This window comes from Anomaloglossus baeobatrachus, chromosome 2 (assembly GCF_048569485.1).
Source record: "Anomaloglossus baeobatrachus isolate aAnoBae1 chromosome 2, aAnoBae1.hap1, whole genome shotgun sequence".
Classification (NCBI taxonomy): Eukaryota; Metazoa; Chordata; class Amphibia; order Anura; family Aromobatidae; genus Anomaloglossus; species Anomaloglossus baeobatrachus.
The window spans coordinates 726,942,446-726,959,768 of NC_134354.1; the positions used below are offsets into that span (position 1 = coordinate 726,942,446).

The window sequence follows — 17,323 nt, forward strand, 5'->3', positions numbered from 1 at the left end:
AAATTTGGCTGAAAAAGATTGCGGGCACCATGTCGCATTTGGAGGACCCCTAAGGTATGTAAACAGCAAAAAACCACCACAAGTGACCCCATATTGGAAACTAGGCCCCTCAAGGAATTTATCTAGATGTTTGGTGAGTCCCCTGAACCTCCAGGTGCTTTACAGAAGTTTATAATGTTGAGCCATGAAAATAAAAAAATAAAATTTTACCACAAAATTGTTACTTCAACCAGGTAGCTTTTTTTTCACAAGGGTAACAGGAAAAAAATCACCATGAAATTTATTGCGCAATTTTTCCTGAGTTTGGTGATATCTTGTACGTGGTGGAAATCAACTGTTTGGGCACACTGCAGGACTCGGAAGAGAAGGAGTGCAATTTGACTGCAAAATTGGCTGGAATCAATAGCAGACGCCATGTTGCATTAGGAGAGCCCCTGAGGTGCCTAAGCAGTGGAGGTCCCCCACAAGTGACCCCATTCTGGAAAATAGACCCCACAAGGAATTTATCTAGATGTTTGGCGAGTACCCTGAACCCCCAGGTGCTCCACAGAAGTTTATAATGTTGAGCTGTGAAAATAAAAAAAATATATTTTTACCACAAAATTGTTACTTCAACCAGATAGCTTTTTTTTAACAAGAGTACACGGAAAAATATCAGCATAAAATTTATTGTGCAATTTCTCCTGAGTATGCTGATACCTTATGTGTGGTGGAAATCAACTGTTTGGGTGCACAGCAGGGCTCGGAAGGGAAAAAGTGCCATTTGACTGAACAATTGGCTGGAATAATTAGCGGACGCTATGTCGCATTTGGAAAGCCCCTAAGGTGCCTAAACAGTGGAGGTCCCCCACAAGTGACCCCATTCTGGAAACAAGACACCTCAAGGCTTTTATCGAGGTGTATATTGAGCATTTTGAATCCACGAATACTTCACAGAATTTGATAAGCTTAGGTTGCCATATTGAAATTTTCATTTTTTTCACAAAAATGTTGATTTAGCGACACATTTCTCACTTTTTCAAGAGGCAACAACAAAACGTGGACCCCACAGGTTGTTATCTAATTTCTTGTGAGCGCAGGGATACCCCACATGTGGCCAAAAACCTCTGTTTGGATAAATGGGAGGGCTTGGAATGGAAGGAGCAACATTTTAATTTTGGAAAAGTTGAAGTAAATTGCGCGCACCATGTCACATTAGCAGGGCCCCTTGGGTAGCTATACATCAGAAACCCCCCACAAGTGACCTCATTTTGGAAACTGGACCCCTCAAGGATTTTATTCAGGAGTATAGTAGGCATTTTGAATCCACAGGTACTTCACAAAAATATTGCTGTAGCAACAAATTTCTCACTGTTAGGCTATGTGGCCATGATCCAGCGACACGGCGTCTAGTACCCAGTGTCAGCCTTCCTGCAGAGATGTGAGTGTTGTCCACGGGAGAACGCAGCTGCCCATGCCCACGATTTGGGTTCAGGCTGCTGTGGACTTTAGCTCTATTCTACCTGCAGAAAACACTCATCTCCGCAGCATAAATTGACATGCTGAGGCTCTGGAAGCTGCACCACAAGTCGGTTTATGCTGAGGAGAAAAGAAGCACATTGGGCACGGGATTTCTAAAAATCCTTCCACTGTGCTTCTACTGCACAATGCAGCGTTATGGATGCAGGGAAAACACTCTGCGCCCAAAACGCTGCAAACCCTGATTGTGGGCGCATAGCCTAAAATACTACAATGGATGAATGGATAGATGTCAAAATATATAACGTCCCACCCCCTGCATATTCTAAGCTGGCGCCCTTTAGTGCCTTTCATGTGGCACTAAAGGGTGCCTAGCCTTGTATTTAGCCCAAAAGAAAAAAAAAGAATTAAAATAAATGACATGGGGTCCCCCCTATTTTTGATAGCCAGCTAGGGTAAAGCAGACAGCTGTAGCCTGCAAACCACAGCTGACAGCTTCATCTTGTCTGGTGATCAATTTGGAGGGCTCCCCAAGCTGTTTTTTTTTTTTTTAATTATTTATAAATAAATAATTAAAAAAAACAAAACAAACGTGGGGTCCCCCCAAATTAGATCACCAGCCAAGGTGAAGCTGACAGCTGGGGTCTGGTATTCTCAGGGTGGGAAGAGCCATGGTTATTGGACTCTTCCCAGCCTAAAAATAGCAGGCCGCAGCCGCCCCAGAAATGGCGCATCCATTAGATGCGCCAATTCTGGCGCTTCGCCCCAGCTCATCTCGCGCCCTGGTGCGGTGGCAAACGGGGTAATAAATGGGGTTGATACCAGATGTGTAATGTCACCTGGCATCAAGCCCAGCAATTAGTTATGTCACGGTGTCTATCAGATACCCGACATAACTAATTGACAGTAATAAAAAAAAAATTGACAACAAAAAAAAAATTTATTTGAAAAAACACTCCCCAAAACATTCCCTGATTAACCCCTTCACCCCCGGCCACTAAAACACCCTAATGACCGGGCCATTTTTTGCAATTCTGACCAGTGTCACTTTGACAGGTTATAACTCTGGAACGCTTCAACGGATCCTGGCGATTCTGAGATTGTTTTTTCGTGACATATTGTGCTTCATGTCAGTGGTAAATTTAGGCCGATATTTTTTGCGTTTATTTGTGAAAATTTAGGAAATTTGGCGAAAATTTTGAAAATTTCGCAATTTTCAAACTTTGAAAATTTATGCCCATAAATCTGTGAGATATGTCACACAAAATAGTTACTAAATAACATTTCCCACTTGTGTACTTTACATCAGCGCAATTTTCGAAACAAATTTTTTTTCCGTTAGGAAGTTAGAAGGGGTCAAAGGTCATCAGCAAATTCTCATTTTTCCAACAAAATTTACAAAATAATTTTTTTAGGGACCACATTACATTTGAGGTGACTTTGAGAGGCCTAGGTGACAGAAAATACCCAAAAGTGACCCCATTCTAAAAACTACACCCCTCACACTGCTCAAAACCACATCCAATAAGTTTATTAACCCTTTAGGTGCTTCACAGGAACCAAAGCAATGTGGAAGGAAAAAATGAAAATTTTACTTTTTAACACAAAAATGTTACTTTAGCCATAAAATTTTCATTTTTACAAGGGAGAAAAGAGAAAGTACACAATACAATTTATTGTGCATGTTCTCCTGAGTACGCTGATACCCCATATGTGGTAAAAATCAATTGTTTGGGCGCACGGCAGAGCTCGGAAGGGAAGGAGCGCCATTTGAATTTTTGAACGCAAAATTAGCTGCACTCATTAGCAGACGCCATGTCGGGTTTGAAGACCCCCTGAGGTGCCTAACCAATGGAGCTCCCCCACAAGTGACCCCATTTTGGAAACTAGAGCCCTCAAATAATTTTTCTAGATGTTTGGTGAGCACTTTGAACCCCTGGGGGCTTCACATAAGTTTATAGCGTTGAGCCGTGAAAAGAAAAAAAAATTTTTTTACCACAAAACGGTTGCTTCAACTAGGTAGCTTTTTTTTTCACAAGGGTAACAGGAAAAAATGCACCATAAAATGTATTGTGCATTTTCTCCTGAGTACGCAGATACCTCATATGTGGTGGAAATCAAATGTTTGGACACACAGCAGTGCTCGGAAGGCAAGGAGCGCCATTTGAATTTTTGAGTGCAAAATTAGCTGCACCTGTTAGCGGACGCCATGTCGGGTTTGAAGACCCCCTGAGGTGCCTAAACAATGGAGCTCCCCCACAAGTGACCCCATTTTGGAAACTAGAGCCCTCAAATAATTGTTCTAGATGTTTGATGAGCACTTTGAACACCTGGGGGCTTCACAGAAGTTTATAGCGTTGAGCCGTGAAAAGAAAAAAATTTTTTTTTACAACAAAACGGTTGCTTCAACTAGGTAGCTTTTTTTTTCACAAGGGTAACAGGAAAAAATGCACCATAAAATGTATTGTGCATTTTCTCCTGAATACGCAGATACCTCATATGTGGTGGAAATCAAATGTTTGGACACACGGCAGTGCTCGGAAGGCAAGGAGCGCCATTTGAATTTTTGAATGCAAAATTAGCTGCACTCATTAGCGGACGCCATGTGGGGTATGAAGACCCCCTGAGGTGCCTAAACAATGGAGCTCCCCCACAAGTCACCCCATTTTGGAAACTAGAGCCCTCAAATAATTTTTCTAGATGTTTGGTGAGCACTTTGAACACTTGGGGGCTTCACAGAAGTTTATAGCGTTGAGCCGTGAAAAGAAAAAAAAATTTTTTTACCACAAAACGGTTGCTTCAACTAGGTAGCTTTTTTTTTCACAAGGCTATCAGGAAAAAATGCACCATAAAATGTATTGTGCATTTTCTCCTGAGTACGCAGATACCTCATATGTGGTGGAAAGTAATTGTTTGGGCGCATGGCGGGGCTCAGAAGAGAAGGAGCGCCATTTGACAGCAAAATTGGTTGGAATCATTAGCGGACGCCATGTCACGTTTGGAGACCCCCTATGGTGCCTAAACAGTGGAGCTCCCCCACAAGTGACACCATTTTGGAAACTAGAGCCCTCAAATAATTTTTCTAGATGTTTGATGTGCACTTTGAACACCTGGGGGCTTCACAGAAGTTTATAGCGTTGAGCCGTGAAAAGAAAAATTTTTTTTTTTACCACAAAACAGTTGCTTCAACTAGGTAGCTTTTTTTTTCACAAGGGTAACAGGAAAAAATGCACCATAAAATGTATTGTGCAATTTCTCCTGAGTACGCAGATACCTCATATGTGGTGGAAAGTAATTGTTTGGGCGCATGGCGGGGCTCAGAAGAGAAGGAGCGCCATTTGACAGCAAAATTGGTTTGAATCATTAGCGGACGCCATGTCACGTTTGGAGACCCCCTATGGTGCCTAAACAGTGGAGCTCCCCCACAAGTGACACCATTTTGGAAACTAGAGCCCTCAAATAATTTTTCTAGATGTTTGATGTGCACTTTGAACACCTGGGGGCTTCACAGAAGTTTATAGCGTTGAGCCGTGAAAAGAAAATTTTTTTTTTACCACAAAACGGTTGCTTCAACTAGGTAGCTTTTTTTTTCACAAGGGTAACAGGAAAAAATGCACCATAAAATGTATTGTGCATTTTCTCCTGAGTACGCAGATACCTCATATGTGGTGGAAATAAATTGTTTGAGCGCATGGCGGGGCTCAGAAGAGAAGGAGCGCCATTTGACTTTTCAAACGCACAGACGCAGTGCACTGATCGGCCGCTGCAGGACGCACGGTCGGATGCGATAAAAAAAAGCGTCGGGGATACGTAAAAAAAAAAAAAGTCACGCCAAAAATTGACCATGGATGCAGATCCGTTATGTGCATCCCTGATCAGCGCTTGGTGGGACGCACGGACGGATGCGATACAAAAAGCGTCGCAAATATGGAAAAAAGTCACGCCAAAAATTGACCATGGATGCCGATCCGTTATGTGCATCCCTGATCAGCGCTTGGCGGGACGCACGGATGGATGTGATACAAAAAGTGTCGGGGATACGGAAAAAAGTCACGCCAAAAATTGAGCAGGGATGCCGATCCGTTATCTGCATCCCTGATCAGCGCTTGGCGGGACGCACAGACGGATGCGATACAAAAAGCGTCGGGGATACGGAAAAAAAGTCACGCCAAAAATTGAGCAGGGATGCCGATCCGTTATCTGCATCCCTGTTCAGCGCTTGGCGGGACGCACGGACGGATGCGATACAAAAAGCGTCGGGGATACGGAAAAAAAAAAAAAAGTCACGCCAAAAATTGAGCAGGGATGCCGATCCGTTATCTGCATCCCTGATCAGCGCTTGGCGGGACGCACGGACAGATGAGGTGTAAAAATGGACAGGGGATACGGAAAAAAAAAAAGTTATACTCACAGTACCCAGAGGACTAGCAGGAGGATCACTGACCAGAAGAGCTGCAGAGGAACAGATGGCAGAGAGATGGACAGCTTTACAGGAGCAGCAGGCAGATCAGCAGAATGCCCAGGAAGGACCCAGCGATGGACGCAGATGTGATCAGGCCGGTGAAGACAGGTAAGAGGACGTCGGGGGAGAGCAGAGGGGGAGAGGGGGGGGGAGTGAGAGCAGAGAGGGGGGGGGGAAGCAGAGGGGGAGGGGGTAGAGCAGAGGGGGAGACCGGAGAGGGAGCTGCAGAACAGAGATAATGGGGGAGGCAGTCAGATCGCGGGGGGAGCAGATCGGGATGTCGGGGGGGGGGGGGGGGGGGTTGGGGGGAGCAGATCGCGGGGGGGGCACGGCAGGGGCTACCATGGCAGCGCGCAGGGGCACCACGGGAGCGCGCAGGGGCACCACGGGAGCGCGCACGGGCTGGCTGCAAAGTGAGCACAGTACTCACGTGCAGCAGCGGTGACAGCTAGGGCGGCGGCGGCGGCAGCAGCGGCGGTGGCGTGGTACCACAAGTACCAGCCACTGCACGCTGCAGACATGTTGGGGGAGGGCTCGCAGGCCAGCACAGGCCTGGGGAGGGCGGCCACCGGCAAATCACACCGCCCCACTGCACACTGATTGGAGCGATTGCGCGTCATAGCACGATCGCTCCAATCAGTGCTGCAGGGGCTGGGGGAGACATGTTTGAGGTCCACCTATGATATGCTGCAGCAGCTGCGGCATCTCATAGCTGGATCTCACAGGATCGCACTAATTCGGGCATTATTTTTGCCGAAATTAGTGCGATCGATGTGGTTGGCGGTTCAGATTTGAACAGCCAATCACATCGATCGTCGATAGGGGGTGGCGATGCCGCCCCCCCTAGGGTCAAGCAAAGGTCCCCTGCTGTAAGAAACAGCAGGGGACATCATTTGAAAGCCGTTGCTATGGCCACGGCAATCAAATGAAGTTTAGGCAGTAAAATTACGTCCCTGGTCGTTAAGTCACGTTAAAATAGGACGTAATTTTACTGCCCGCGGTCGTGAAGGGGTTAACCAATTTATTGAAAAGAAAAGAAAAAAAAATCCGCTGTAATCCATTTGGACATCCCACGTCGACTCTGGACCTTCTAGAATATGGGGGACACGTTCAGGGAATGTATCCCCCATTTTCTAGGTGTGCAGACCCACCATTTGAGGAGAGTGGGTGCAAAGAATCTGCACCCACTCTCCCCGGGTCACAGCTGCAGTGTGCCGAGCAGCAGCAGCCAGCGTCCTGAACACAGGAAGCTGACAGCTGCGCTCTGCACATGTGACCGGCGTCTGCTGTGAAGGAGCCGGAGGAGGGGGCCGCGGGGGATCAGCGCTCCGACAGGTATGTAGGACACCGGGGGACACCGGGGTAGGGATAGGGGGTGACTTGGCAGGGCCTGGGGATCAGGTTTCTGTCTCATGTGTTATGGCACATACGACAGAAACCATAAGAAAAGTGTGAATGCGGCCAGCGCGCTGCTGTGCTCGCCGGTGCGCGCGGCCATCTTGGATTTTCGGGAGGGGGTTGGGGTCGGGGGGGGGGCACTTTGGGGACACCGGGGGACCGGAGGGAACCGGGAAAGAGATTTATCTCCCATCTGACATGTTTGATCATGCCAGATGGGAGATAAATCATTTTTTACCGGCGCGGTCATTTACTATAACTTGATGATCGGTATACGGTGTATACCGGTCATCACGTGACTGGGGACCGGAAAAACCGGCCCGAATCATGATCTCCAGGGTCTCAGCTACCCCCGGTAGCTGAAACCCCGGAGATTTTCTGACGCTGTTGGGCGCTATTCACTTATTTCTGCCCGCCGTTTTAAAACGGCAGAAAGGAATAAGGACCCTTTTTTGGTGCCATTTTAAAACGTAACGCGGTCGTAATGGGGTTAATATGGAGGTTTGCAGCTGCAATAGAAACAACACCACAGCTATGCAGCAACAAGCTCTTGCAATATAGTCAGCTAAGGTATGAGCTATAGCCGGAATAGGGAGGAGTGTGGAACGGATATATATAGCAGAAGGAAGTGGCTGCAGCTGTGGTTACAACTGCCTGTTAGATCACTGCAGGATAGAAAGGAACCTTAACCCATTCAATGCCCGATGGAATTAAATACGCTCTAACTCAGGGTAAATTCTGAGCGGGTACTAAAGCGAATCTGCGATCCACAATATGCTATGACCTTCTGATACCAGAATGCCCCGAGATCACATCAGGCCACACTCGTGACACTTACTCCAATTTATTAATTTTCTTTGGCCCGGCCAACACTGGACTATCCTCTGCGAATTCCAGTGCCCACTAGCTTTTGAGCTTAGTGCAGCAACAATGCCCCATGGCGCCCTCACATGAGGTCTAGCCAACTCAGGAGGCACCAAAGATGGTGGTAGCAGGATTGTGGGGTAGTTGGCCAAGTGCAGAGAGGCAACGAAAAAATGCAAGGTGAAAACTGGAACAAAGAAGACAATCAAACTGCTACTGCGTGGCGGAATAGGTAAAGGCCGGAGAGCATTTACTATTAATTTTCTTAACCCCTTCCCTGCCCTTTAGAATCCTGCAACATGGTGCTTGACTGGCCCAAAGCGAACAACAATGCATTTTGATTCAGAATGAACCAGTCAAAATTGGGGTAAACTAAATTTTCCTGAAATCTATTCACTTATCTCTTCTTAAAACTATTTGGAAGGGGTTCACCTATATGGCTGTTTCCACCACAACCGGTCTTGGAAAATAAGAATCCCAAATGGTATTTTTGCACTATAAACGTCATGCGTTAGTTGGGGGGTGCTTTTGTATATTTTTATTGAGACCCTATAGCCACAGATATGATTTTTTATACTATAAATGGTGTTTTTTTTGCCAGTATCCCTATGGTGGAAGGAATCGTATTGAGCGCATTCATTATTATGAACTCCTCACAGATGAGCAGGGCTCCATCACTCGGCTCATTTATAACGGCGCACGAGTACTGTATACAAATGTCATGTAGTACACGCTTGCCCCGGAAAGGCTTTTCATTCAGCAGTTATAATTATATTATTCTATTGTGTTTGGCATGCTGTCTAGAAATGGCAGCAGCAGCTTTTACAAATGGCTGAGAACACAGGGAGTGAACTGAGTGAAGTATCTCGAGGACAGTGTTACAGCTAGAGGTTGATAACAGTGGCCCGGTCCAGAATAGGCCATGGGAGCCGTCTTATCTCCCTTTGGCAGGAGGTGTTCGGAGCTTCCTGTGCGAAATCAGGAGCGTATGCTGCTTTCCTCTTCTTGTTTGGCTTCCTCCCCAATACAAGACCGTTCCCAGCACTGCTGTTATCTTTGCATCTTCAAACATGGCACAATTTACTTCCTTAAAAGCTTTATGTATTCTTAAGGGTCACGTTATATCCCCCAATCATGCATTAACCCTTGCAACAAAGAAGATGGAATTAGGAAGCACAATGTGCTATAGTCAGGGGATCACCTTTTATGAGCGGTCAACCCAGTCCGGAGATTGGGTACAATGGCACGGAACCACTTTTTATGGCCCATATAAGTCAAAAGGGCAAATAATTCAAGATTCTCAGTGTCCTTATCATCAAAGGGTTAACACGTGAATTCCTGGTGGAAGTGTGGAATTGCTCTAAGAACTTTGAAAAAATAATTGCAGGGGCTCTCGACTTCCTGCTACTGTGTACTCCCAGATTTATGGCCGTCTTCCTCCTCCTCACCTCCTTCTTGGTTTATAATATTAAAATAGAAATGATGACTTCTGTTAAAGTCTATCCCTCCTCATTCATGGCAAACAGAAAGAAAAACACAAGACTTTGGTCAAGGACAGGCTGTCGGAAAGTCAAGAATAAATAATCCAAATCCCAAGCCACTTTCCTCCACTTCAAAATACTCTTAACCCAGAAAGACTTTGCAGCAAGGAAGGAATTTGGTGGCTTGGGCATCCTTCGAAGTATAATGAAGTCTATGACCTTCTTGACCTTTTCGGAATGGAAGGCAATAATGGATCTACAAAGACAATAACTCGTAAAATTATTGTTGTGTTTCCCTAGATTAGGATGTAAAAATAAAAATCAAGTTAATAAAACACTCAAGACAAGGCAAGATACTCAACATAACCAAATTTATGTGGAGGAACACAATATAAGGTCTTAGTTCCCACATATCTCTTATCCTGTGGATAAATTGGAAGCTTGTGGGACCCAATGCAAAATCTCCAATAGGGTCTCCAACTATAATGGGTCTTTAATAATACTGGGCCTCTCAGAGGAACCAAAGGGACCTCCTGGTGTAACTGTAACCCATGCACCCATTCTAGTCAGGACCTTGCTGTTGCCTCAAAGAATGGTCCTTATCACTGGCGGACACAGACAGAAAAGGGCCCCTGTGCAAGAACAATATATTGGCGCTTTGCTTCCCAAGAGCTCATCAAAATGCATAATTCACCTGTTTTGGAGGTGAAAATGGGCCTCTCAACCTCTTGGGCTCCTGTGCACAGGTTGCACCAATGGTATGTCCGCACCTGGTCCTTATATATTGTAATAATAATAATGATATTTATTCATTTATATAGCGCTATTAATTCCACAGCGCTTTACATACAGTGGCAACACTGTCCCCATTGGGGCTCACAATCTAAGTTCCCTATCAGTATGTTTTTGGAGTGTGGGAGGAAACCGGAGTACCCGGAGGAAACCCACGCAAACATGGGGAGAACATACAAACTTCTTGCAGATAATGTCCTTGGTGGAATTTGAACCCAGGACCCCAGCGCTGCAAGACTGCAGTGCTAACCACTGAGCCACTGATTTGTATCTTTTACTCACTTATATAACACATTGAGTTCACAGCGTTTTACAGAGAATATCATCAGTGTCCCGATTGGGGCTCCCAATCTGAATTCCCTACCAGTATGCCTTTTGATTGTGGGATTAAAATACAGAACCTGGAGGAAACCTACCCAAACATGGGGAGAATATACAGACTCCTTACTTATAGATGTGCTGAGGCATAAGTGTTCCAGGGAGGTTTGCCTGGACATGCATGGACAATACCTGCTTACCACATTAGCCATGCAAATTTACCCTAACATGTGTGTGTATCTTGGTGGATCGGCCTTAAAGGAAGCCAATCATCAGAATTTTCATATATATTAAGTAAAGCCAGTGCTATACTGGCGCTAGGATGCTGAATGTAAGCATAGCTTTTGTTCAGAGATTGGATGTTTTAATTCAGAAATAAGTGCAAGTAAAGTTCCAGCAATGCACCGCTATTTGATTGACAGGTGCAACAGGGAGGGAGTATGTGGGTTGAGTTTTGCTATCTATTCCCGCCCCTGTCTGCTTGCCTGGCCTTCCTCCTCCTGTCACCGTCATAGACGTGAATTCCAGTGCAGGCAGACACACAGGAATGGAAATAGATAGCAAGATCCGAGCCACATATTCCCTTCCTGTTGCACCTGTCAATCAAATAGCAATGAATTGCTGGAACCTTACTTGCACATATTTCTGAAATAAAACATCCAATCTCTGAATAAAAGCTATGCTTACATTAAGCATCCTAGCATCAGTATACCACTGGCTTTACTTTATATATGAAAATCCTGTTGGTTGGTTCCCTTTAAATTTGGAGGTCTGAATAGGTGGAGAGATGGTAGACCAAGTAGGAGGCCTTGAACTCTCCAGGATTGTTTCTGGGCATTGGGATACATGGTATCGGGATATTGTGATTACCATGTTTTCATTCAGCCTAGAAATTTTCCAGCACACTCCATGTGACATTTGGCAGGAGTCTGGACTTTGTAAATTGGACTCTGTCTGATTTAACACCCTGGGTTGGATTGCTGCTGACTAATAATTTGATGTGATAGAGTTGGAATAACACAACTCATTGTGCTCATACGTAAAGCCAATCTCAGACCAGCCCTTCCTGGTAAGTTTACTGTGCTTCTACATCATTCCCATGAGGAATCACTGGGTGAATTTCCATATAAATTGCACTTCCACTAAATTCATTACTTCACACTTCGGATTTTGTACTTTTAGTTCTTAAGGAGTCTTTGTTGTTTATTGTTGCTTTTTGTTTAATTGGTTTTGCATAAAGTGAAATAATAATGTGATGACTCCATGAGCATAGTAATATAATGAATCCAGTGGTGGACACAAACAGAAGAGGACCCCTGTGCAAACACAGTATATGGGGTATATGGGCCTTTTGCAGCCCAAAAGCTCATAATGATTCACAATTCCTTCAGCTTTGGAGGTGGGAATGGGACCCTTACCTCTTGGGCCCCTGGTGCACCAGTTATATTTCCACCCCTGACTGATTATAATATATAATAATAATAATAATAATAATAATAATAATAATAATAACTAATTATCTGTTTGCAGCAGTTGCACAGGGGACCAAGAGGTAAGGGGGCCCATTTCTACCTCCAAAGTAGGTGGAATTATGCTTTTTGATGAGCTTTCAGGCTGCAAAGAGCCCATATATTGTTCTTGCACAGGGGCCCTTTTCTGTCTCTGGCCACCAGTGGTTTGTAGATATGCATAGTGCAGTAGAAATATGAATAAAACAAGCATTATAGATATGATGAATCAGAATAACCTCAGCACCTCCAACAGTGAATGACTGGAGAGATATGGAGATACTGTTTATTTCTGCGGAGATCTGGATATGCTGTATATTTCTGGGGAGATCTAGAGATGCTGTATATTTATGGGGATATCTAGAGATGTATATTTCTGTGGAGATCTGGAGGTACTGTATATTTCTGGAGAGATCTGGAGGTACGGATATTTCTGCGGAGATCTGGAGATACTGTATATTTCTGGGGAGATCTGGTGATACTGTATATTTCTGGGGAGATCTGAAGATGTATATTTCTAGGGAGATCTGGAGATACTGTATATTTCTGGGGAGATCTGGAGATACTGTATATTTCTGGGGAGATCTGAAGATGCTGTATATTTCTGGGGAAACCTGGAGATACTGTAGATTTCTGGTGAAATCTGGAGATACTGTAGATTTTTGGGCTTATCCTTTTGTTGTTTCCCCTGTCTGTCGTACCTTCCCCTTCATGTTGTATTAGTATAGTGATAGGACTAGTGATTACAGGTAACTAGCCAGGGTTATTACAGGGTCTCTCAGGATTTCAGGAATTCCTGCTCGGCGACAGGTGAGGAACCTGTATAGCGACCAGCTAGAAGTGCAGGGTGCAGCTGCAGGTCAGTGCAAGAGGTGTCCATCTTCCCCATCATTAACACTAGGACCCACCATTGTTAAAGTGTCGCCGGTGTTCCCCTTGTTTGTTGTGGTGTAACCCCTGTTTGTAGTGTGTCTTACCTGGCCTGCACATCGGACCTTCCCTAAAGGGGGCTTTACACGCTACGATATCGTTAATGATTTATCGTCGGGGTCACGTTGTTAGTGACGCACATCCGGCGTCATTAACGATATCGCAGCGTGTGACACTTACCAGCGACCTTAAGCGACCTCAAAAATCGTGAAAATCGTTCACCATGGAGAGGTCGCCCCAAAACCAAAAATCGGTAATGGTTGATTATCGATGTGGTTCGTCGCTCCTGCGGCAGCACACATCGCTGTGTGTGACACCGCAGGAGCGAGTAACGTCTCCTACCTGCTGCCGGCCACAATGCGGCAGGAAGAAGGTGGGCGGGATGTTACGTCCTGCTCATCTCTGCCCCTCCGCTTTGATTGGCCGGACGCTTAGTGACGTCGCGGTGACGTCGCTGTGATGCCGAACGTCCCCTCCCCCTTGAAGGAGGGATTGTTTGGCAGTCACAGCGCCGACGCCGACCAGGTAAGTGCGTGTGCTGCTGCCGTAGCGATAATGTTCGCTGCGGCAACGATCACACGATATCGCACACACGACGGGGGCGGGTGGTTACACACTCGATATCAATTGCTAGCGATGTCGTAGCGTGTAAAGCCCGCTTAAGTCCGTGCGTGACACACATCCAGGTAATCTCTATAATCAGGATATTGATTTGGGAAAAACTCAAATTGTAACCATATCTTAACTCTCCAGATATAGACCATCTATTGCCATAAACTTAGTGACTGTATTACCTTCCAATGCTACAATGAAACAACTGGTCCCTAACGCAGCAATTCTGTAAATGTGTGTGCACAGTATGTGACCTGTTCCTTCTTTTCTCTTACAGTTGTGATATTCACTCTGGCAGCTCAATTCCTCTAATTATTGGAAAAAACAGCAGTAGCATGGGGAACAAGATTTACAGTGTCACAGAACGTACACGCCTGATCGAGGGGAGGAACAAGGTAATAAACCCATGTATTTTGTTAAAGCATAACCGTCATTTTAATTCTTATTTCATAAATCAATATAGTACACATGAAAAATAAGCAACTTTGTAATATAGCTTATCAGACAAATCTGCTTCTTTCTCTGCCAGAATTGATCAGTCATTATCGAAATTCTCAATTCAGAGGTAAAATTTGTATTCCGTGAAGACTTTCCTATTATTGAGATTATGGAGAAGGCAGTTGGTGCTGATGAGATTCTATGTAGATAGAAGAACGAGGAGGGGTGGAGCTCTGCCTCCAGCACCTCCTTTTGCATCTACCGCCTCCCTCTGCCACTAGCGACTCACTCTGTTTCCAGATGCTACCTCTAGCTACTCCCTCTGCCTCTAACCCCTCCCCCTTCCTCTAGCTCCTCCCTCTGCCTCTTGCACTTCTAGCTCCTCTCTCTGCCTCTAGCTCCTTTCTCTGCCTCTAGCTCCTCTCTCTACCTCTAGCCTCTCCCTGTCTCCAGCTTCTCCCTCTGCCTCTAGCTCCTTCCTCTGCCTCTAGCTCCTTCCTCTGCCTCTAGCTCCTTTCTCTGCCTCTAGCTCCTCTCTCTGCCTCTAGCCTCTCCCTGTCTCCAGCTCCTCCCTCTGCCTCTAGTCCCTCCCTCTGAATATAGTTCCCCCTAACATCTCTATCCCTTCCCTCTGTCTCTAACTCCTTCCTATGCCTCTAAGATCTCCCTCTGCATCTATCTCCTCTGTCTCTAGCGCCTTCCTCTGTCTCCAGCTCCTCTCTGCCTCTAGCTCCTCTCTCTGCCTCTAGCTTCTCCATCGTCCTCTAGCTCCTCCCTCTGCATCTAATGTCTTCCTCTGCATCTAGCTACTCCCTCTGCTTTTAGCTTCTCCCTCTACCTCTATCTTCTCCCTCTGCTTATAGCTCCTCCCTCCACCCCTTATCTTCTCCGTCTGCATCTAGCCCCTCCCACTGCTTCTAGCTCCTCCCTCTACCTCTAGCTCCTCCCATCATCATAGAATCTCATAAGTAACAGCTCTCATCTCCTATCTCAGTAATGGCAAAGTCTTCACTAAATACAGATTTTACCTTAGAATTGAGAATTTTGATAAAAACTGAACAATTGTGGCAGAGAAGGAAGCAAATTTGTCTGATAAATATTAGTTTAATATTTATATTAGTTAATATAAATATATATACAGTATATATATATATATATATATATATATATATTAATATAAAGTAGCTTATTTTCATGTGTACTATTGATTTAAGAAATAAAAATTAAAATGATGGTTACACTTTAATTACCTAAAGGAGATATCCTCGACTATTGAATTCTTTTACTATGTTACTATGGGCCTAAGAGCTTCCAGACAGGTAGTTGCTAAGTACTTGACTGTTGTGCCTGTGGCCGATCTCTGCCGGTACAGAGTGATCACAGACTGCGCCTACCTACAATTCCGTTAAAGTCATATTGACAAAACTGCGACTTTTCTTCTGCTCTGCTCTGTTGATAGGGCGTGACTGCTGACATCATGCTGATTCACAGTCGGCTCCCCACTGCCTTACTGCAGGGAGCTGGCTGTCAATCAGCATGACGTCAGCAATCACGCTCTATCGACAGAGCAGCGCAGAAGAGGAAGAGCTGATCTGTTGACATGGAGCAGCTGAATTGCTGGCAGGAGTGGTCAGTGACCGCTCTGAGCCAGCGCCAGGTAGAACAGGAAACAGATTATTATTCAAAGGAAAGTAATAAAATAAAGTAATTCAATTTCTAATGAATTAATAAATGTTCACGCTCTCCTGGACATTCAGTTGTACCTATAACTAGAGATGAGCTAATCTTTTCAAACTCGAATAGATCATCTGGAAATTCAATTTGCAGTAAAGCAATTTGCAGAGAATCAAAAGTGCTGCAAAGAATCCAGTTGCACTGAAAAACGTATGAGACTATTCTCTATTCCTCACACACTAATGTTGTCACACAGTGTTTTCTTGCATTGTCGTCCTATCTCTATGGCTAAGCTATGAGCTATGACATCCTCTCACTATCCAGATTCATCATAAAATGGCTGCTGCATTTCCTGCTGTTGCTGTTATATAGCCTATGGTAGTCCCTGCATAGTGCTATATCACGTGATAAGATAGCTGTAAAGCATTATAAGGAAGCCCACCTGTCCTTGCTTAAGGTTATGTGATCTTTCTCTGGCTAATTGAATATACTGCAATGTGTAAAATGGTGTAGCACCAGCTTCCCTAGTGCATCGGTGCCCCTCGGCACACGTTCTTCTGCTCACTTGCATGGCCACCCACGTGTCGTGTGGTCCTCTGCTTATCTTCATTGCCATCCACGTGTAGTGCAGTCCCCGACTTGTCCCTTCAATGGATGCCCATGTTTGCGTGGCCTTCAGCTCCTGCCTAGGCCCAGGCCCTGCGCATGCTGCACAGGATTTCCTGGCTGCCAGCCTAGGGTGCATGCTTCCTGCCTTATATTCCTTTCCTGGTGACCTGAGGCTGACCTGTGCCGGAGGTTCTGCACCTGCCTGTACCCATCCGTCCTGTTCCCCATCCAGGCTGTCTTCCTGTCCTGCCCTTCCTGTCCTGCCAGCCCCATTTGTTCTACCTGTGCCCGTCCTGTCTGTTCTGTCCGTTACCTAACTGTTCTGCTCAATTACTACAGTTCCGTTTACTGCCCTGGCAGTGGCACCTGGCATTCCGCCTTGCGGCAGGTACTTAGTTAAGCACCTCCCACAAACGGTAAGTCTTAGTTCCCACTGTGGTCCAGTGGGTCCACTCCTGCTCACCGCCATCCTCAACGGTGAGCATTACAAATGGCGACGGTCATTTTTGATGATTTGTGCAAAGTGAATCGTAAATTGTTTTAAATCACACTAAAAGTTCTACACAATTTTGATCTCCATCATATGGATTTTCTCATCTCTACCTATATGGAAGAGAAACAGCACAATTTAGAGTCATAAGAAAAGGTTCTCCAGAATTAGTGTAATACTCGTAGTCGTTCTCAGTCTGATAGAAACATCTTCGTGGCTCTCTGAATTTTTGACCCTTTCTGCGTGAGCTGTGCCAGAATATAATTTGGACTCCAGCAGGTGAAGGACG

The 17,323-nt window shown here is 45.3% G+C and overlaps 1 protein-coding gene across 1 annotated transcript in view; it reads left to right on the plus strand.

The window, feature by feature from the left end:
• The window catches only part of FLT1 (fms related receptor tyrosine kinase 1), a 157,729-nt gene that overhangs the window by 113,355 nt on the left and 27,051 nt on the right, over nt 1–17,323 (plus strand). Inside the window, exon 11 of the mRNA XM_075337366.1 lies at nt 14,101–14,218. Coding sequence (XP_075193481.1) covers nt 14,101–14,218 — 118 coding nt within the window. The remainder of the gene's footprint in view (nt 1–14,100; nt 14,219–17,323) is intronic.